Genomic DNA, 22,783 nt, shown 5'->3' on the forward strand with positions numbered 1-22,783 from the left:
CGCAACATTTTTAGCATATATTTGAAAGTTTCATTTTCCATATTGTACGCCTAGTTAAATTGAGAGTACAATTAAAATATATTTTCTTCAATATATTTAACAATTAACATAGATGAAACTTGTGCACTTGTTTTAAGGTGCCTGTCTAAAATCCTCTGAAACCCAAACACTATATAACAGTGCACCACTTTGGCACTTCCCACAACAGGCAACAGCATTTTCTTCATGATTTCAGTTTTTTGCAGTGGTGATATTTAGTGAGAGACATTTTCATTTAGCTGCCTGAACAGTTTCAAAAAAAGGAAGTCTGAGGAAGAGGTGGAATTCTGCAATTTTGAGGTCCTGGCAAAAGAGATGGTGCGATGAAAGCAGAGGGAGAGAAATGAACTTGTTGGAAAGCATGATTGGTATTGTTAAATCAAGAGAAATGACCATAGCAGACTGATTAATTGAAAATAAATGAGAAGTTTTATAGCTAGAGTAAAAGCTTCTAATTATGCTTTTGTCTACCTGAAAAACGAATTTGGCAAAACAGTTTTCTGTTTTTGAGGTAATACAATGAGTTAATATGGTGACAAACAGAAACAGATGCTAAAATTGAATCAGAGATAGTAGGAACTGCAGATGCTGGAGAATCCGAGACAACAAGGTGCAGGGCTGGATGAACACAGCAGGCCAAGCAGCATCATAGGAGCAGAGAGGCTGACGTTTCGGGCCTAGACCCTTCATCAGAAAAGGGGGAGGGGAAGGGGGTTTTGAAATAAATAGGGAGAGAGTGGGAGGCGGATAGAAGAGGGATAGAGGAGAGGATAGGTGGAGAGGAAACAAACAGGTCGAAGAGGCGGGGATGGGGCCAGGAAAGGTGAGTGTAGGTAGGGAGTTAGGAAGGGGATAGGTCAGTCCAGGGAGGACGGACAGGTCAAGGGGGCGGGATGAGGTTGGTCGGTAGGAGATGGAGGTGCGGCTTGGGGTGGGAGGAGGGGATAGGTGGGAGGAAGAACAGGTTAGGGAGGCAGGGACGAGTTGGACTGGTTTTGGGATGCGGTGGGGGGAGGGGAGATTTTGAAACTTGTGAAATCCACATTGATACCATTGGGCTGCAGGGTTCCCAAGCGGAATATGAGTTGCTGTTCCTGCAACCTTCGGGTGGCATCGTTGTGGCACTGCAGGAGGCCCAGGATGGACATGTCGTCTGAGGAATGGGAGGGGGAGTTGAAATGGTTCGCGACTGGGAGGTGCAGTTGTTTGTTGCGAACCGAGCGTAGGTGTTCTGCAAAGCGGTCCCCGAGTCTCCGCTTGGTTTCCCCGATGTAGAGGAAGCCACACCGGGTACAGCGGATGCAGTATACCACATTGGCAGATGTGCAGGTGAACATCTGCTTGATGTGGAAAGTCTTCTTGGGGCCTGGGATGGGGGTGAGGGAGGAGGTATGGGGGCAGGTGTAGCACTTCCTGCGGTTGCAGGGAAAAGTGCCGGGTGTGGTGGAGCTGGAGGGGAGTGTGGAGCGGACGAGGGAGTCATATATTTTAAGGGAAATAAATGATGAGTCCTGTATCATGGGCATAGCAAGTTCATAACATGTCTTGTGCTGGCTCCAGTACAATGCATTGTAATATTGAGTCAGATTGGCTTCTGAAGTTGATCACATACATTATTATCAGGTTTACTTGTGCATTTGGCTGAATCCTTGAATCAATTGTGCACAATTACATTGCTCCAGGCTCTGAGTCAGGACTTCCTTTCTCTCCTTGACTTGCTATTGCAGTTTCTAAGGTAGGTCATTAGTGCATCAAACATTGTACAGACCTTGCTATTGGTCTAAAGCAACTAGGGATTTTGTTAATGTCATGCGGCAAGACATCAAGTGAATTGTGGCTGGAAAGGTTCTTCACAAAGTAAACATCCTGCTGATTCTTCTGACCTAAGTTTACCCATGGCATGTGGCATTATATTAGTTTTGATTGCATGATATAAAGGCACATCATCCACCTTTTTATGAAGGTGGATACCTTCAGTGGTACTTTCAACATCCCTGCAACAAGACATAGCTAATCACATATTGTTTCCAATATAATGTTTAATTGTCCAACATCAACATGCGTGCCTTTGATATGCCTTTATCCTCCATTTTAACTGAAGTGACTCCATCTAAATGTCAGGGGAATGCATAAGTTTTTGCAATAATCCTGCACGATAATGCTAGACTATAACACCTAATTATTAATGAATGATTGATTCTTGATGTTACGTATGTAAATGCTCACTTTCATTCCTTGCGGGAAACGAGCAAGTAAGTAAACATAGGACATGGAGTTCAGATTTCTTCCATCCACCACCACCCGTGGCCCAGAAGTCGAAAACTATTATTTAACTGTGCAAAAAGAATCACCAAGTGTTTGATTGTCCGCAAATAGAAAATCTACAATTAAAACTGATATTTAATGGCAGAGAAGCAGTAGGGAAAGAGAGAAATTGTAAAATAAATTTTCCTGAGCACTTCCCTTGAAGCAATGTTTTACAGCAACTGACAACAGAAAACAATCGGAGCAGAATTTATTCTGTCTGTCTGTCATATCCAATTAGCTTCAGGTTTCTAGGGAATGTGTTACAGTCTGTGAAGCGGACTGAAATATACAGAATGGGCATATCACATATTTTTGTAACCTACTCCCCTCCTTCATTTTATTGTCTAATCAACTTGAGCTGTGTTAGCGAATTCTCTGTTAAGAATAAAAATATATTTGGGTCATCAGTGACTGCACTTTGAGTACTTAGTAAATTTTTGATCGGTCAAAAGAAAATTAAGAGTGAGAGTGGCTTTTGGTTAGCTGGATGTTGTTCTCAAAAAGAGACACACTACATTTCCATATTGTTGCTATAGATACCATTCTGTCAGGGTTGTTTTGGTTGGGTGTGATGCAGATCTCATTCCCAAAAGCATACTGTCAGATTCAGTTTGAGTCAAGACTCCTGTACATTTTTAGCTACATGTAATTATTATTTTGTGGTAGACCAGAAACAAGAAATGGTTTATAAAACTTGCCATTCTGTTTCTTTCTTTTGCATTTTAAATGTGTTTTAAGATGGAGAAAGAATTGAATTTGACAAAATTCAATGATTAATTAGAACAGGTTGCCATGGATCAGTCAGTGGATGAAATTTGCATACATAAAAATGAAATATGGGGGAGGGGTTAGAAATGGAAAAAGACCCTATTTAGTATTAGGCATCTACTGTGAACATTATATTGATATATATACATATATATGTACGTGTGTGTTTGTGTTGCATAAACAGATTGTTTAAAGATGCTGAACTGCAACACTTTTCTCCAAAATTCATCATTCTGTACATCTAGGAGCCTAGATCATTTTGTGGGAAAATGGTGTAGGTATATTTATCTAAATTATGATTTTGCTCTTTAGGTACAGTAACAGCAACATCTTCATTTACAGTAATGTGCCAGGAAAAAAAAGAAATATTTGAAATATAAAAACATTTGGTACATCACAGTGAGGACGATTTCCTCTGTGAGTTATATATCAGTGAGATTATAAACCTGCTGCAATAAATGTTTGTTTGACTACACAAAATGCACAGAGGAAATCGTTCTTCCAGAACGTTCAAGGTGCTCGAATCCTTGCATGAGGATTGCAGTTTATAATAAGATAATTCCCTAATAAAATTAGGTTGTCTATTTTGTTATAAATTATTGAGTTTACCAACTGAAACATTTCCTGATTCACTACTATGCAGTGAAAAAGTTTCAACCTGATACACTTTTAGAATTAGCAGTCAGCAAATAAGTCAAATGGTTTTTAGAATTATTTTGTTTTATCATAAAGATAGGAACAATGTACTATAATAGGAAGGGAGTCTCAAATTTCATGGGTGTTTTTGGGTAGAGACAGTATGGTAATTTATTGAAAATAGAGGGTGTTCAACTTACTGCTCCATTTTGATTTGTATTCAAAATTTCCCGTTGAATGCTTAACCCTCTTAAAAGCCGACGTGATCTTAAGGGAATTCAAGGAGCTGTCTGTGCTGGTTGAGTGAAGAAATTAACCTAGTTACAGACTGAAGCTCAGACTTTATCTTTTTTTAAGGACACTGGACAAAGCTTGCAGTAAACACTATTATCACAATGCAAACAGTTTAAACATTACAACTGTCAAAATGCAGTTAAGACTGTCTAACTTCTAATTTGTTACAGTGACATGTTTTAATGTGGGAATGGGATGCACAGCAAGTCAACATTACTTTTAGGATGGACAGCAAGGCTGCCAGTCCCTTTTTCAACAATGGATATGTCCTGAACATTGACAGAGTTAAAAACTTACAAGATGAGAAACCTAAGACGGTACAGTGAATCACAGTGTCCATGCAGTGTCTGCCACGCGCAAAAGGAATTGTATTTTTCAGTGACTTCATAAAATATCCTTTTAGCTGGCATGTGCGCATTACCCAGTCCACCTCATGACCCCAGAATTGCCTTGAAATAGCATTGCCTCTGACTCATCATGGGAAACCCATGAGTTATACAAAATTACATCACACCATTCTTATTTAAGAATAACATCAATCTGAGTTTTTCTGGGGAAATTGGTGATTGCACATGTTTCTCAGTGGTTGGGTGAATAATTCCAGCTTGTTTGAAAGGAAGAATTACTTGGCATCATCTTTCATAGCTCAGGATGTTGCAACTACTTCACAGCAATTGACTAATTTCTGAAGTGCAGTCATTCCTGCAATGCAACAACTGATGAAGATAGCACAGTCCCACAGACAGAAATTAAACAAGTTGAAAAGTAAGAACATATATTTGTGTCAGGCTCTCTCTAGTTCAGGGTATCCAAAAGTACTCTCCAAATAATGATGTACCTTTGAAATGTTGTCACTTTTGTAATAAAGGGAAATGCAGGAGAAAATTTGCTCTCAGCCAGGTCCAACAAACACCAGTGGGACGAGTGTTCAAATAATGTGTGTTTTGGTGACAGCTGTCAGATCAATATTAAATAGGTCAATTGGTGAGCTCCGTGGCTATTCTTTGAATAACACCATGGGACTTTACATGTTGAATTTGGTTTAATGGCTCATCCAAAATGTGACAAGACTGACAGTGTAGTACCCCCTTAAGGTGTGATCTTAAGGAGAAGATCGTAAGCTTCTCCAATCTATTAATGTCTAGTCCCTCATCTCTAGAGCCTTTGTCATTAATCTTTTCTGTGCTCTCAATAATGCCTTCACATCCTTAAAAGTGTAGTTCTCAGTATATTTTGATGATCTCATCCCTAAGCCATCTGGACAATTGTAATATTAGGTAAATGTAAAGTCGCCAAAGCCCTACTGAATCATAGGCTGCGCTCTCATTGGAGAGAAATGACTGGTGGTAGTTTAACCTCGGGCGAGGGGAGAGGTTGAGGGGAGGAGCATTCTTCATGACAACCTTGGCCGGTGTGTGAATTAAACCCACATTGTTGGCATCACTGCATTGCAAACTAGCCGTTCAACCAACTGAACTAACTGACCCGCTTTATCACAGTTGATGCCATGATTAACCTTAAGAAGACACTGCGTCATAGAGTCATAGAGGTGTACAGCATAGAAACAGACCCTTCGGTCCAACTCGTCCATGCCAACCAGATATCCTAAAAAAATCTAGTCCCATTTGCCAGCATTTGGCCCATATCCCTCTAAACCCTTTCTATTCATATACCCATCCAGTGCCTTTTAAATGTTGTAATTGTACGAGCCTCCACTGCTTCCTCTGGCAGCTCATTCCATACACACAGCACCATCTACATGAAAAAGTTGCCCCTTAGGCCCCTTTTAAATCTTTTCCTTCTCACCTTAAACCTATGCCCCCTAGTTTTGTACTCCCCCACCCCAGGGAAAAGTCCTTGTCTATTTACCCTACCAATGCCTCTCATGTTTTTATGAACCTCTATAAGGTCACTCCTCAGCCTCCAAAGCTTCAGGGAAAATAGCCCTAGCCTATTCAGGTTCTGTCTATAACTCAAACCCTTCAACCCTGGCAACATTCTTATAAATCTTTTCTGAATCCTTTCAAGTTTCACAACATCCTTCCTATAGCAGGGAGAACAGATTTGCACATTGTATTCCAAAAATGGCCTAACCAGTGTCCTGTGCAGCCGCAACATGACCCCCTAACTCCTATACTCAATGCACTGACCAATAAAAGCAAGCATACTAAACAGTGTCTTAACTATCCTGTCTACCTGGGACTCCACTTTCAAGGAACTATGAACCTGCACTCCGAGTTGTGACAATATTATGGATTTAAGAGGTATATTTTGTCCTGGGTTTTTTTTATGAAGAAAGGCTGAGACAGAGGTGGTGAGCGGTCTGCTCAAAAGCCAATAAAGTAAACAGCTTGTGAGGCTTTGCGGTTTTTTTAAACGTTGGAGCATTGGAAGCAGCCTGAATAAGTGGGGTCAAGCTCCACAGAACCAGGATTTGTTTTAGTTTTAGCCTTCACTGGCAGTTCCTGGGGTCTTGAAACTGGATCTGGAAGCTCTTATTTCAGTCACTGTTACAGCTAAAAGCTGGGGTTCACTTCCTGCTGCTAGAATTGCATGTGAGACAATCTATTTTACTGAATTTGCCTTTGTCAAGGGTCTGTTTATGGGATGTCATTATATTGGAACAGTTAATTAGTAGTAGTTAATATATAAATTATTTTGTTAAGCATTTCAATAGAATTACAGTTAAGGCAATTCTTTTCCTTTTATTTTGTCTGTATTTTAACAGCAGTGTAAAAATAAAGTGTTTTGCTTAATGTCGAGTAGTTTGACAAATTGAATTGCATCTGGAATGGGACACCTTGCACTTACCTTTAAAACAACAACGCGTTAGGGCCAAGGCTGTCTTCTTAATATATTTTGAAGAGGTTTGAATTCTGTTATGGATTCATGCATTGGTCTTGCTGTTTTAAATATAACCATGCCTCTTACCTTGGCGTATGTTATTTATACAATGCTGAGCTTTTACTTCAACAATTTCTGGAGAAATGGGGTGAAAATTACAGGAAACATTTTCATCAGTAGTCTAAGGGAATTTAAATTAGTGAGCACTTTCAGTCCTTTAGTGATTTTAACTGTATTTAATAGCTGTTAACTAATAGAAAGCATGAATAATGTAGCAGAATCTCTCGACTTGGAAATGTGGATGAAAAACCATGTAACATAGGACATCAGCAAGGTTGAAAAGAAGAAGAATGGATAATTAGACAAATCAATAAATAGTTAATGGGACTTGCGATATTTTCTGGGTGGTGACACTGTGGCTACCTAATGTGTCCTTAATTGGTCCAAGTCAAATGTGCAGTTACAGACGAGGATATTGCCAGATGTGTCTAAAACCTATTCATCCTTTTGCTTATGATCTGAGGTGGAGGACAAAAGATAAAAATAGAGGAAAAAACAAATGCCTGGTGTCTCTGTTCCTTTTTCTCAATTGCCATCTGTATTATTGTAAAATATATTACCAGAGTCAAGAAATTAGCCATGAATGCAGTAAGGAATTTCATAATTATCTTTCAGTAGTAATTGTACAGAACAGCATGATAACACATTGAATTTACACTGTGACTCAAATTAAACAAATAAATTGACAATGGCTGTTGTTTTTCATCCTGGGCTATATGATAATGAGCTCTTTCAAAAGTATATCTGACAAAATATTCATGATTTCAAAAATGTTAAGCTCAAACTTTCTACTTAGAAGTAAATTTGCAAGTCATAAAGCAGCAGTAATTTATTGATAATATGGAATATTTGTTAATAAAAAGATTTCCATTTTGTTCTTAAACATAAGTAGAAGTTTCTCAAGTGGACTATTGTCTCTGTTCTGATTGTATTCCATTCAATTTTTATTTTGTATTTGAAAAGAGACTCTGTGAAATCATTGTATTAAAGACTCAACAAAATCTTTGCGGAATATATTTGTTTAGACCCAACATTGTTCATGGGCATGAAAAGGTTGTCGTGCTCAGAGTATCCATCAGAAACTGAAGTCTGTCGATAACTCATGTGAAATGGAGTGTTGGGCCACATCAACATGATTCTGGTTAACTGCATACTCCACTAAGTCTGTCACATTTTGGTTGAGGGATTGTGAAACCAGCATTAGATCTTTCATTAGCATGTGCAAAGGGCCAAATGCTTGTAACAAGCACCAGCCAGGGTTTTCTGCAAATCTCAAAGCCATTATCACTCCAGACATATTTCTGATGCGGTTTGGCTTTGGGTAGAGCCTTCAAATTGGTACTTCTTTCACCAATTCTGTGTGTAAAAAACAGGCATAGCATTGCCCCATTTTGCCCCTTTTGAAGCATTGAAATTAGTAATAGAATATATTCTTCCACCCTATCCTGAAAATGCTGATTTTTGCCTATAAATGATTTCGTGTCTACTTCCTGTCCTCCATAACCATACCCAAATGCTTTGCTTCAAAGCAAGGTTGTCAATCAGATATTTAACCATGAAAGAATTACTGCCAGACCTGATCCTCTCCATGTCCAAAATCTACACATGGAAAATGTTCCTGATGAAGGTCACTGGGCAGTAGTTGGGAATAGTAACTATGTTTGTTTTCCTCATCTGATCCTCCCTAGCCCATATATGTTGAGGCAGATTGTAGCACTCCATCACTGATCCAGCTGAAATTAGCCAGGGTGACACATTGATCAAAGATTGAATGCCTTGAGGATAATGGCTATGAAATATAAAAGTGAATATTTTGGTCTCTATTCTGGATCATAACTGGGCCAGAGTGATAGAAACTGCTAACTTTTAGGCTACTGTTCTATATTTAGCGCTGTTAGTACAGAACAAGAATTATTGGAGCTGCACCTTGATTTACTGTGTTGTTCCTTGAACATAAGAGGTTTTATAACACTCTCCTAACATTGTTAAGTTGCCTACAGTGTCAGAAGAGGTGCAAACAGTCATGTGACATTAAGACTGGCAGCATCTACAGAGGGAGAAAATTGTTAACGTTCTGAGTCTGGTATGACTCTTGTTCAGAACTGAGGGAGAGTGATACCAGACTCAAAATGTTAACTCGGAGGGAGGAGGGTAACTTCTTCAGGCTAGGCATCCTTAGAAGAGGCTTCGCAGTGGGGTTAAAATTGAATCAGAGATAGTAGGAACTGCAGATGCTGGAGAATTCGAGACAACAAGGTGCAGAGCTGGATGAACACAGCAGGCCAAGCAGCATCATAGGAGCAGAAAGGCTGACATTTCATCAGAAGGGTCTAGGCCCAAAACGTCAGCCTTTCTGCTCCTATGATGCTGCTTGGCCTGCTGTGTTCATCCAGCTCTGCACCTTGTTGTCTCGGATTCTCCAGCATCTGCAGTTCCTACTATCTCTGATTCAAAATGTTAACTGTTTTTCTCTCCGCAGATGGTGCCAGACCTGCTGAGTTTCTTCAGCGTTTTTTTGTGTTTGTTTCAGGTTTTCAGCATCCACAGTGTTTTGCCTTTATGTAATGTCAAGTGACTCATTATGTACCTCAATTACATTAGTCCACCACCTGGATGAGGTGACAGATACAGCCCTCAAAAGTGTGTGAATAGCTGCAAGAAACTGTGTTAAGAATTCAGAGAGGAATGTCACCTTTATTTTTAAAAAGAATTTAATTTATTTTTGAAACATCTCATGATAAGTAGCAGTTTACTAAATTGTAAAAAAAAACTTCCTGAAATGAAAACAGAAAATACTGCAGACTCTTAATGCCATCTATGGAGAGAACCTCAGTCAGTATCTTGGGCATAAGACTTAATCCTCATCCTCAACTCTTGTATGACTTAAAAAGAATGAAGGAACATTTGTAAAGGAACAGGAAAGAAGGAAGAAAGAAGTACATAAAATGTCCCTGCACACAAAGAAATGGCAATACCTACAAAGTACATAGGTGAACAATATAGGATGGTTAAATGACAGAAAAGATATGTGCAGGATATAAAAGAAGGAAAAAGTGGAAGAAAAATCAAAGAAATATGAGCCACTTAAAATGCAGTTTGCAAGAATGACCAAAGGGATAGAGAGATAGCCATCATATTTTCATTGAGCTTCATTGGAACAGTGTAGCAGGTCAAAAACAGAGGGGTTACAGTAGGACTGGAATTGAGAAATGCTAGAGTAATGGGATATGAACTCAAAGCTTACATGCAATTCCACTGTCTGCTATTGAGGTGACAGGAGATAGATGTCCTTTTGCCTAACAAGCACGTAGGCATAGGATTAACCCATTCAGTCCCTTGAACCCGAACTGGTGGAGTATAAGTATTTAAATCACTAAAAGTAGTAATGCAAGTTAATGTGCCCATTATAAAATGGCAAGCTAAGCACTGAAGATAAATGCTGGATGCATATCATTGAAAAGCAGAAAATTACATCGAGCAGATGTAGAACCTTGGTGAAGCCATATTTACACTATACAGAATTTAGGTCTCCATATTATAAATCCTATTTCTGCACATCTTATGATGTAAATAGGACATGAAGGCACTGGAGACAGTAAGGAAAAAAGCTTTATAAAAGTGATACAAGATTTAGGAGGCAATACTTAGCAAGAAAGATTGGATAGGATGAGGCTCTGTTCTCTGGGATAAAAATAGAAAGATGCACGTTAACCTGAGAAGGTATGAAGGGTTTTGTAGAGTAAACATTGAGAAGATAGTCACTAGTAAACACAATAGAGAATGCAGGAAGAGCTTCTTTATCCAGAGCATTATTATAATGTAGAACTCTCAATTCTAGTTGAGGTAATTTGCATAGCTGCATTTACAGAAAAGCTGCTAAGTATGAGAGGGAAAAAGATAGAATTGATAGCATTGATTGAAGTAGGAGAGAATGAGGCTCATTTAGTGCACAAACACCAGTATTGACCATTTTGTCCAAATGGCTTATCTCTGTGCTATACATTTTCTATAATTAATGTATGTTGTGCTCCTGGAAATCAGAAGCAAAACAGGCTGCATGCAAGGGAAAGGGCATAAATCTGAAAAAGAATGGCAGCCTGCTGGCAAGCAGTTTCTGGCTGGGTAATTCAGTAGGAGTATGATACTTTCACTGCTCCAATTACACAAGCCTCCTTACACTTCCAATTAATCACTTGCAATTTCACGCGAGTTGATGTAAATGAGTTAGCTACAATATACATCTTCCTATGAACTTTCATTTTTATATAACATACTTTGAAAGAACAAGTTTTGACTCATTGTTTTGAATGTATTTCTGGGGAAGAGTTCAAATGCAGACCTTTCAGAATTCTTTCAAATTTATCGTTTAGCATAATGTCCAACAGAGGAATTGATAGATTTGGTTTAAAATAACAAGTTATATGTGTTACTCGTGTTTATTGACAGATGTTACGCAAGCAGGATTGGGTCAGCATTACTAAATTAAACCTGTATAGTAATTGGGCATTTATAATATTTTAATTGGATATTAATGATATTTTAGTACCCTGCAGCCTTGCTCAAATAAAGAGCATGGTGTGCAGGAAATAAATGGGCATGATGAGGCTCAAAGCTTTTAGCACCAATTTCAACATTAAGTACAGCAACAGAGAGATGTTGCATTAGCGTTCACAGGTTAGGAATGTTGGTTTTCTGTAATTAAGACCCAGTCATGCAACAGAAAACAATATGCAATGAGTGCTGGAAATCTGAAATAAAATGCTGGATATTTTCAGCAGCTCACAGCATAATAACGGACCTGAAACATTTATTCTGTTTCTCTCCACAAGTGCTACTTGTCCATTGAGTTTTTCCAACATTTACTGTTTTTATTTCAGACACACATGGGCTTGATGTTTGGGTGAATGAGTCTGAATTTAAATAACCCATAAGCAAAACTTATGAATAGCAGATTCATGTAGTCAGCTTTTTGAATTTAATACTTGAGGCTTGCCAGCTTCATGCATATTCCTGGAGATTTCGTTATGTAACATCTCACCTAGCACCATTTCACCCCTCACACACCTTTGATTAGCTCCATAACACATTAGTCCGGATTTGCTGCGGATTGTCACTCCACCCTTTGTATTTGAAAAGGAGGGTGTTTTACATTTGTTGAGAGGAGATCCAATCAAAATTTCTTTAGAAATGCTGAACCATACTTCCATTCTTACAGTTCTCTCATCTGGTGCAAAAGGCACCACGCCCCCTGTTTACAGCAGTCAGCTGCTGTCACATGTTTATTACATACTGTAAGGATGATGTTGGGAAGCTTCAGTGCCAAGAGAGTATGGGTTCGGCTGTTAGATAAGTAGGGTGTCAGCAATGTAGGGAGGGAGGAGATGGGGGTAGGGTGCCAGGTTTGTAGGATCTACGTGGGAAGGGGATGGGATACTATTTGTGTCGGGTGCTAGGTAGCAAGATAAGTGGTGTAGTTTTAGGGTAGATTGGGGAGGTGGATGAGGGAAATCCAGTTTGACTAGGTGAGTGACTGTCTGGTCCGATATGGGGTTTGGGTCCCGAGGCACGGATAGTAGGGCTGGATGCAGAGTAATGAAGTGGGGTGTTAGGTCTAATGATGTGGACAGGAGGAGGTGGGGAGGAGCATGCCCTGCAGTGGGAAGGGTCAGGCGTGCCTAGTGATGGCAGAAGGGTACGGGTCAGGTGCAGAACAGAGTAAGTGTGGTGAGATAGTAGGAACTGCAGATGCTGGAGAATCTGAGATAATAAGGTGTAGAGGTAAGTGTGGTGTCAGGTCTGGGTGGTGTAAATAGTCTGGCAGACAAGTAATTGGGGATGTGTGAGGTAAGTATGGTGTTTGTTGAATAGTTGTTCAAGTTAGATGATGTATTTGATAGTCCAACTTTTCCAGAGTAACTATTTACCTAATTTAATCGGAATCCTCTGAATTCTGCAATTTAAGTGGAGACGTTTGGAGGGCTCCTGGTATGGAGGAAATGCACAGTGGAATCTTTAAGTTTCCTGTTAATCTCTTTGGAGTCTGCTACCATGTGAATTCTGCAGGATCCCCTTACGCATCTCCCATCAATGCTAGAATAATGACTGTCTGTATGGCCATCAGAAAAACTGGTCTATTGATGGCTATCGTGCCCCACCTCCCCTTGCAAACTGGAGAGACCACAGTTCTTTCCATAGTTTTGCTGAAGGGTTATTAGCCTGAAACATTAACTCTTTTTTGTCTCCACAGATGCTGCCTGACCTGCTAAGTGTTTAATAAATTAGAATATTTGCATATATCGATTTAACAGGATAACCTGTGTTTCATTGAATAAGATATGTATAGACTGTGTGTCTTTTTATTTTCTGTATTTTTGATTGTGGATGAAATGGGAAAAATACTATTTTTATAACCAAGGATTGTGGAAGGGATTACTGCAGTTTTTAAAAGCAGGCTACTGACACTATTTGTAGGTGCTGTTACACTGCTAGTTGTTCAAGCAGTAAGAATGGTGGAGTTTACTACATATAAGCTGTAGGCAGGGGGTAAGTACGAGGGGAGATTCAGCCAGCAACAAACAGCTAATTATCTCTGGAGTGGTGAGTAGTTGTAAATAATAAAGGCTTTCTGCCTGTCAACAACAATGTGATTGGCTCCTGCCAAACTGAATAGTTTCTGGATGTGAACAATACGGTCAGAAGCATTCATAAGGGAGGTGGCGTCTTCCTCTCTGGCAGAGAAAGAATACGTAAAGTCTAAAGAAAGCCAGTTTACGTTTCCTCACTTCTATGATGACTCTAGGAATAGCCCCAGCAGACTAGCCTAATGAGGCATGACAGCTATATATCAATATTTAGTTTTATTCATTGTACTCTGCATGATTTCTCCAGAACACAATGAGGCACAATGCATGCAAATCTCATTCCTTCAAAAGTAATTGGGAACACTTTTCCCTTTTGAAGTTAAATTTTACCTTCTGTTGTTAATCCAGCAACATATCAACTCAAAGTGTGTTGTAAAAATCATTGATAACAAGGTGTAGAGCTGGATGAACACAGCAGGCCAAGCAGCATCAGAGGAGCAGGATTGTCAGTTTTGCATTTGTTGCATTGTTACTCTTTCCTAGTCAGAATCACCGGAATTATCCAGACTGGATTCTGAATTTCTGACTTGTTTCCTTCATTCCATTTGTGGTGCCTTCAGCTGCCCAGACCCCAAACTCCAGAATTCCATTGTCACCTCCCCACAAGCTTCATCACTTGTTTCCTTTCAGATGTCCTCTAAAACCTCTATGTTTGATCAAGCTTTCAGTCACTTATTACAATATCTCCCAAAGTTGCTCAGTACAGTATGATTTTGCTCCAGCAAAATTCCCAGGGATATTTTATTATCTTAATCTGCAATATAAATGCACATTGTGGTTGTTCTGGAATATTTAAATTTTAAAAGGATGTTTCCTATTTTAGGTGCTAAACGATTGACCAACAGGGCAACACTGTGGTACGTGGCACTGTCCCTGGAGAATGTAGATAAAGTGGTTGAGATTCCTTCTGTGCAGGTAACTAATTTACAGTTTTGCACGTATTTGCATTTCATTTCACGATTTTATAAAAAATGGAAGTTTCGAAAGATGAGAAGAAAAGGAAAGAAAAACATGGTCGAAATTAGAATTAAAAGTAGAAAATAATGAAATAGCACAGCAATTCAGTTCAGTAGCATTTAAAAGAAATGGGCAGGACTTTTTACATGCTGTATTTTGCTGCTATGCCACCCAAAGAGCTTGTGGGGAACACATACCCGCTGATTACAGCAAGCCCCGAGCCACTTTGGCAGAAGATGGGTCATCTGCAAACCATTTGAATAGAGTTGCTGAACGAATGAACATAATGTGATAAAGGTTATAATATCTTCTTGTCCTATCGGTGTTCGGATTTTAAAGTAAAGGTAAATGGGTTTTTGGTTTTAGTTCTATGAAGTTGATTTGTTGCTTCAAACGGCTAGAAAGTCATTTTTGAATAGTGAGTTCAAACATCATTTTCAATAAAGCATGTGACTTAAGTGACTAGATAAACAACCTGAATGAAATGTTTACAAAGGTGAACTTTTATGTATAGAAAGACAGAACAGGAGACATATTTCCTTTGAAATGAACAGTTTCATCTGAATGAAAGGGCAGTTTAGTTTGTGGCAGATAGGCATTTAGAGTTGGAAAGAATTCTTAAAACTGTACTAGAAGTCAACTGGAATTTTCTTAAAATTTAATTAGGAAATGTCAGTGAATTACCCAATTTCTGAGTTTTTCAGGGAAAGACAGTAACAGAGAAAATCACATCTAGTGAAAGCTGAAAGGAAATGCTTGTGATCTTATCAGTTCAGATAGAAATTAAAGAGTTATGACAGGTAGATGGATACTTTCACTGGGTCAAGTGTTTGTAAATAGCATGGTTGAATTTTTCTTTTTGGTGTTTATGTTAAGATTTTTCTGAATTGTCACATATAGCTTTGCTTTTATCTTTTTTATTATAACCCTGTGTTCTTTTGTCAAAAGAATATTGTCAGACTCCTATGAATATGTTTGGTGAATGACCAACAAGGTAAACAAACTGCAAAAATAAAACTTATGATCTATGAAGCCAGATTTCACTCTGAGATCTGCCTTATTCACTATTGTAGTCAGCTGGGGTAAGAACAGTATTACGAACATTCAAGCTAGGAGCAGAAGTAGGCCATTTGAATCCCCCCCTACACATACACACACACAACCCACCCCCACCCTACCCATGCCATTCAATAAGGTCCTGGCAGTATTCTTCATTCCTATCTACCTCTAATGATCTTTGATTCCCTTGCCAAAAAGAATCTGTCTGCCTCCACCTTATTCAATGATGCTGTTGCTGGCCAGTCATTGATTGACAACTTTGTAGTCCCAGCAATGCAAGTGGCAGAAATGGATTATAAACAGTTCCAAATTTTACTTCCTAGAGTTCAGGAAAGACCAGGTAAAGCTTGGGGGTGGGGAGGCGGGTGTAGTTCTCATGGTGGGGAGGGTACATAAGGCTTTGGGGGAATGAATGCTTTGATGAGGTAGGTGCACTTGCAGGGTGTAGACCTTGGGAAGAGTGTTCAATGTGGAAGCAGGGCTCTTGTAGAAGACCACTTTCCTTGATCCCTTTTCCTGCTTGAGGCCCAAGCAGGTTGACCTGTCAGACATACCCCTATTCTTGAACTTATCCCACCACCCTCAAAATTGAGGTCAAATGGTATTAAACCCTTAAGTAACTATTAATAGTGAACTGGGAGCCAAGGCATAGAGCTTTTATTTAACTGTTAACTTTATTCATGTGTATGCAGGTGGGACCATACCTGGAGTGTTGTGTGCAGTTTTCGTCTCCCTGTCTGAGGAAAGATGTCTCGCTACGGAGGGAGTGCAACTACGAGCCCAATTTTAACCCATTCAAAATCCACCCACCTGCAGAAATAAAATCAGTACGGTCCTAAAAATTACGCTTACGTCTGTACTAAAAATTAGGAAGACAAACGATGGTGTCCCCACAATCTGCAAAATTATTGTTTGGGTTTCCCCAGACAATGACAATGTTTAAAGTGTTAAATATAACATTATTTTTCTGAACAGAGTAGTGAAAGCTCACATAATAGTAAAATCAGAAAATGCTGGAAACGTTCAGCAAATCAGGTGGTACATGTTGAGAGGGAAACAAGCTAATGTATCAACTGCCACCTGCTAAATCGGATGGCGGGACTGATGTATGAAAGAGAGACTGGAGTTTAGAAGAACAAGGGGGTGGAGGATCTTTTATAGATAGATAACATTCTAACAGGACTAGACACAGTAAACACAGAAAGGATATATCCAATACCCGGGAGTCCAGAACTAGAGGTCACAATCTAAGGACAGGGGATAGGCCATTTAGGATTGAGATGAGGAGAAATTTCTTTACCCAGAGAGCGGTAAGTCTGTGGGATTCTCTGCCTAGAAAGCGGTTGAGGCCAAAACATTGAATGTTTTCAAGAAGGCATTAGCTATCATTCTTAGGCTACAGGCATCTAAGGGAATGGGGAGAAAGTGGGAGCAGGGTACTGAGTCATGATCATATTGAATGGTGGAGCACACATGAAAGGCCAAATTATCTACTTATGCTCCTATTTTCTATGTTTCTCTGCAGTCTTACGACTCATCAATTACACACTCCAAAACTTTGTCTTCTTTTCATATGTGCTGAATGAGAACTGATTAACATCTGTTTACCCATTTCTGTGTCATTGACTTAACATTAATGGGAAGACTGCCCTTGCAACAGTTAAACTTGGGGTCAGGTGGAGAGGGGGATGGCAATCAGGTCATTTTGGGGAATTTACAGGCAAGCCCCTTCCACTGGCCTGCTCGCAAGGAAACCACAAAATCTGCCCAGTCTGTTAGATTAACATTGCACATGTGACTCCTTATCAGATATTAACAGATTACTATGTCCAACATTTCCTGTTTAGTGGGTGGCAGTTGAAACATTAGCTTGTTTCTCTCTCAACATGTACCACCTGATCTGCTGAATGTTTCCAGCACTTCTGATTTTACTATTATTATGGCAATTTTCACTACTATGTACAAAAAAAAAGTTATATTTAACACTTTAAAGATTATCATTGTCTGGGGAAACCCAAACAATGATTTTGCAGTTTGTGGTGACACCATTGTTTGTCTTCCTAACTTTTAGTACAGATGTAAGAGTAACTTTTAGGGCCGTGCTGATTTTAATTCTGCAAGTGGGTGGATTTTGAATGGGTTAAAATTGGGCCCATAGTTTTTGCTCCTAATGCTCAATAATACTATCTGACTACCATATTTTGATGCAGCATGTTCCACAAAAACTTTAACCCATAAGCTTATTGTTGTTTTTCAAAATAGACCAAAATGTGCTTCAAAATTGTAGTCTCCCACCCAAAGTACACAAATGAATGTATTGAAAATGGTTGTGTGGTTGATAAACATTGGACCGGCTTTGCAAGCAAATCTATTATTGTAACACGGCCTTTACATTACGATTTGACAAAGTACCATGCTACTGACTTGTTGTTTCATGCAAATTCCACACAGAACAATTGGCTACAGTGAAACTGTCAGAAATGAATGGGCAAATAAAAATGATTAGATATAAGATATCTAATGGTGCATACTGCGTGCCCATTTTCACAGCAGGCATTTACAAATCTAGTGGACGCGAGGGACTGATTTTTTAATAAGTCAAAATTGGGCATCTACCAGCCAGCTGCAGCATAGTCAGATATAGGGAAATGATCCATTTGCTCTTTCCCAATAATCTAATTTACTTCCAGTTTTGGAAGAAACTATCTTTCTTCCCTAGTGTATGATTTTTGCTTAGATATGTGAATCATGAATTTGAGCAACTGTTTTTCAACTTGTGTGGGAAGTGAAAATAGCATAATAATACTGCACTCACTGAGCTGAGACATGTTGTCATGTTGTTGTAAATGAAGCCGGGCATTGCATCCATCTTATGCTAGAGCCTCCCTTATCGAGCTTTCTACTGGTATAGAGGCAGGGAAACAGTCGATATCCCAGAACCATCTTTACTCACTTTAATGGCTTATGTGGTTGAAGGGTAGATCGTTGGCTAGTAGCAGTGCTGCTTGGGGTGCACATGGGGTGGGGAAGTGACATCTTCTACTTCAAAATATATGGCACATTTGAAGCTGGGTGACTCATGATACATGCTTTATAAATAAATATAGGCTTTCAATATATAATCCCTGATAAATGCAACCAGTTGAAAGGAGAGTTAGAATGATTTAACAGTGGAATTTCATCAGAAAATCCATGGAAGCACTGTTAATTTCCATTGAGGCTGGAGTTCTGATTACGTTTGGAACTGAGGAGCACTGGGAGATGCCATTTCACTGTAACAGCTTAATCAAAACTAATTTGCATCCATCTGGGGAAATTAAAGTTTAGATTTGCTGTTTCATAACTCTACTGAAAAAGGAAGAAAGGCTTGCTTTTATACACCACCGTTCACGACCTTGGAATGTCCCAAAGTGATTCACAAACAATGAAATGCTTTTGAAATGCAATCATTGTTGCAGTATTTGAAACTCTGCGGCCAATTCATGCATAGTAAGGTCCCACAAACAACAATGTGATAATGGTGAGATAACCTGTTTCAATGATATCAGTTGAGAAGCAAGTATTTGTCAGGTCATTTGTAGCTTCTCAGTTTCTGTCATTTGTTTCTACTGGAAATGACTCTTCATCAGCCGTGAAATGCTTTTGAGAAATCCCATGGTCATGAAGACTGCTGTATAAATGCAAGTCTTTTTTTCTTAACTGCCCTTACTAAAAGGAGCAAGTCACCTCACTGCAGAAGTGTGATAAGTGTAATTTTTCAAATGTTAAATAAACACTATCTGTACTGGAAACTATTTAAGAAGTCTTTCTGTCCATAAAAATAAGTAGCAAAGAAAGAGGCATTGGCTGAAAATGATCTATGCAATCCCTGAGGAATGGTGGGAAGAAAAGACAAATATTTTTGTGGTTGTGTTGAGTAGAGCTGATGAATTATAAATGTGCAAATTTAAAAACGTACAAATGTTAAATATCTGAGACAAAGGCTGTAAATGTTGTCAATACACAGCATATAGATTGGTATCTCTTAGAAAATGAAAGGTTGTAAGTTGCATAAATTAATATGTTTTAAACAGATTTGTGTCATGATCTGGATTTGCCGAATAATTTCATGGACACATTTTAGTATCTCTTCAGCAGGATGTTTTGTGTTACAATAAAGGGAAGTATTTTAATTAGAATTATTTTGCAATGCAGATTAATTGGTTGGAAACTTTCCAACTTTGTCTCAGGTGTGACAGTAGGATCACTTTTGAGTAGCAAACCTGACCCTTTGATAATGGACCTTTCAGTTACTCGTTACCTGAACAACCTATTCAACAGCCTGCCTCTGGACCCCTGAACCAATTAGGGAGGATAGGTGACGCTGATGCAGTCATTTTGTTTCAGGACGGATTCCTATTTTAGAAGTAGCACAACATGTTTCAGAAAAGTTCAGCACCACCCAAACTTTTTAGTCGGTAGCACACACAAGAATAGAGAGAATACTTGAGAAGGCTGTCTCCCACCCCTGGGTTCTGTCACTTGGCAATGAAGGAACCACAGGGAGATAAGCTATTCTAAGCATGGGAGGAAGATGACAGCCCCTCCAATCAAACAGGTGTGGATAGAAGCAGCCGATGAATTCATCAATTGATTGTCTCTCCAACCAAGAGGCTTTACATTAAGAGGATCTCAAGAGGTCCTGACAAATGGATGGAGTATGAGATAACAAGATGTAGAGCTGGATGAACACAGCAGGCTAAGCAACATCAGAGGAGCAGGAAGGCTGACGTTTTGGGCTTAGACCTTTCTGAAGAAGGACCTAGGCCTGAAATGTCAGCCTTCCTGCTCCTCTGATGCTGCTTAGCCTGCTGTGTTCATCCAGCTCTACACCTTGTTATCTCAAATGGATTGAGTATAATTTCAAGTGACAAGCCCCTATTTCAGTCTTGCCCAGCAATCTCTTACACAGCACATCTCATTCTTTGCAGCTCCACACTTTCCCCTCCCTGTAGCCATCTTACATTCCCATTTGAGCAGCCAATCCACACAGATGCTTGTTCAGAGCTTAGTTCCCTCTCGTGTTAATGCCTCACAAAGACAAACTGTGTCCTTCCCTCCTCTGCACAAAAATATCATTACCATCACTTGCACCTCTCTGCTTTCCCTTCTTTCAGGGGAAGAGAGTGTAATACTGTAATACAGGGGATGGAGATGTAAGGCGAGAAGCTGGGGAGTGGGCGTCCAGTGACAGAAATCTTGCCAGCTATTGACATTGCACACCCACTTAGTCCATTGGGTAAGAAGTCATTTTCCTTGAATGTACAGCAGTCAGTAGTGACCTGCCATGACAGCCTGAGTCTCTGAAGCAGAGGTGTTCAGACATACTGAGCGAGTTGGTCCTCTGTTAGTAGACAGTGTGTTGGGGTTCTCCCTGCAGTTGAATGCTGGTAGTTATTTCCTGTGCTGTATGGAGGTACATGTGGCTGTGGTGAAAGCAGTTACTGCAACTGCTACTGTTGACCATGTGAGTCGCTGCCCTAAACCCTAATCAGAGGACTGAAGGTTAGCAAGTGAGGTTTTTTTCCCAAGCATTTGGTAACCATCTCTCAAGCCCTGTCTGACAGAAGCACTGCAGCAGCTTGTCACTTGTCCATTACTGGATCTCTTCATTGTGATTGATCAAAATCCTTAACAGCTTGGCAGTTTCACAGAGGATGCTGTTCCTACTGTACATTGTCTTCTCCAACCTACTGGTTGCCAACATAGCATAGAGCTTCTACTTGGTTGGAAAAGGGGGAATTCCTGTGCAAAATTACTACCTTCTTAAATATTTCAGTTGGCTTCCTACAGACCCCAACAGTTTCCTACTCCACTTATTCACTTACCCTGAGAGGCTGGATGGGATCCCAAGCCATCTTCAATTTCAGCAATTTTCCCAATAGGACAGCTGCACACCTGAACATTCCTTCTTCCGATGAGGAAAATTTCCGCCCATTCAGTTTGAGAAGAGTTTTAAAAAAAAATCTGGTGTTCTGAAGTACAGTTAACACATTATCAGAAAATTATCATAGAAACTAGCTGAAAATATTTGCCAAATAAGTCCAGGAAATATTCAGCTGTTTCAACTTTCAAAATAACACTTCAAAAATATAAGATACTTTTAGTTTGAAAACATTTTGCTTTATATCATCAGCACAAGCTGCATTGAACTTTTGACATTTAGTACAGTCCTCCCGTCAACTACCATATTTCCATTACTTCTCACACCCAGATTGTTTCCCACGACCTTGTGTCTAGAGGAAGTCTGCTTTTTACTTTGAGAACATTTCTGTCAGATACAAGCTGAAGGACATGGTGTGTCTATATCTTATGCCCTGATCTTCCACTACAAAAAGAAGAAAATGTAGCTCAATGTGAAATGGTATTTTACCCTTGAGATAGGTGCCACTCTCGAGGAACCTAATCCATAGTCCTTAAATAATTATTAGAGGCCACTCAAGAAATGGTCTAGGACCTTTATTATATTCTTTTTGAGATTAGGAGTATTGCACTTCCTTGCCTTCCCCAAAAATTCTAGGCCCATTGTTGTGTCTCCCCCATCTTCCTAATAGATCATTTTCCCATTTTCCTCAATTTGCATCATAAAGCTGACTTAGAATCATAGAATCCCAACATTACGGAAATAGGCTAGTCGGCCCATCAAGTCGACACCGACCCTCCAAAGAGCATCCCCCAGAACCACCCCCAGCCTCCTACCATATCCCAGTACCCTGCATTTGACCTAGCTGATCCACCTAACCTGTACATCCCTGGCCACTTTGGGGCAATTTAGCATGGCTAATCCATCTAACCTACACATCTTTGGACTGTTGGAGGAAACCAGAGCACCCAGTAGAAACCCACACAGACACGGGAGAACGTGCAAACTCCACACAGATAGTCACTAAATGCTGGAATTGAATCTAGGTCACCAGCACTGTGAGACAGCTAACCACTGAGTCATCATGCTACCCTCAACTTGGCCTGTGCATCTTGCTGGATCAGGTGACACAATGAAACCCAGCCCTCAAAGGAGCTCAGCTTGCACAGCAAGAGCAACAATAACTCACTGGGCAGACGTGCTCAACCAACAAATTATCTGTACTGAATCCAAACTGTACATTTTCCTGTCGTCTTCCTTTTTATTTACTAATTCA

At 39.7% G+C, this 22,783-nt stretch overlaps 1 protein-coding gene across 2 annotated transcripts in view; it reads left to right on the forward strand.

Annotated features, from left to right (window-relative positions):
- The window catches only part of acot7 (acyl-CoA thioesterase 7), a 237,685-nt gene that overhangs the window by 57,634 nt on the left and 157,268 nt on the right, over positions 1-22,783 (forward strand). For both annotated transcript variants that reach the window (XM_048615117.1, XM_048615118.1), the window contains exon 4: positions 14,413-14,504. In XM_048615117.1, the coding sequence (XP_048471074.1) occupies positions 14,413-14,504 (92 nt within the window). The remainder of the gene's footprint in view (positions 1-14,412; positions 14,505-22,783) is intronic.

The sequence above is a fragment of the Rhincodon typus genome, chromosome 31, assembly GCF_021869965.1.
Source record: "Rhincodon typus isolate 14 chromosome 31, sRhiTyp1.1, whole genome shotgun sequence".
Taxonomy (NCBI): Eukaryota; Metazoa; Chordata; class Chondrichthyes; order Orectolobiformes; family Rhincodontidae; genus Rhincodon; species Rhincodon typus.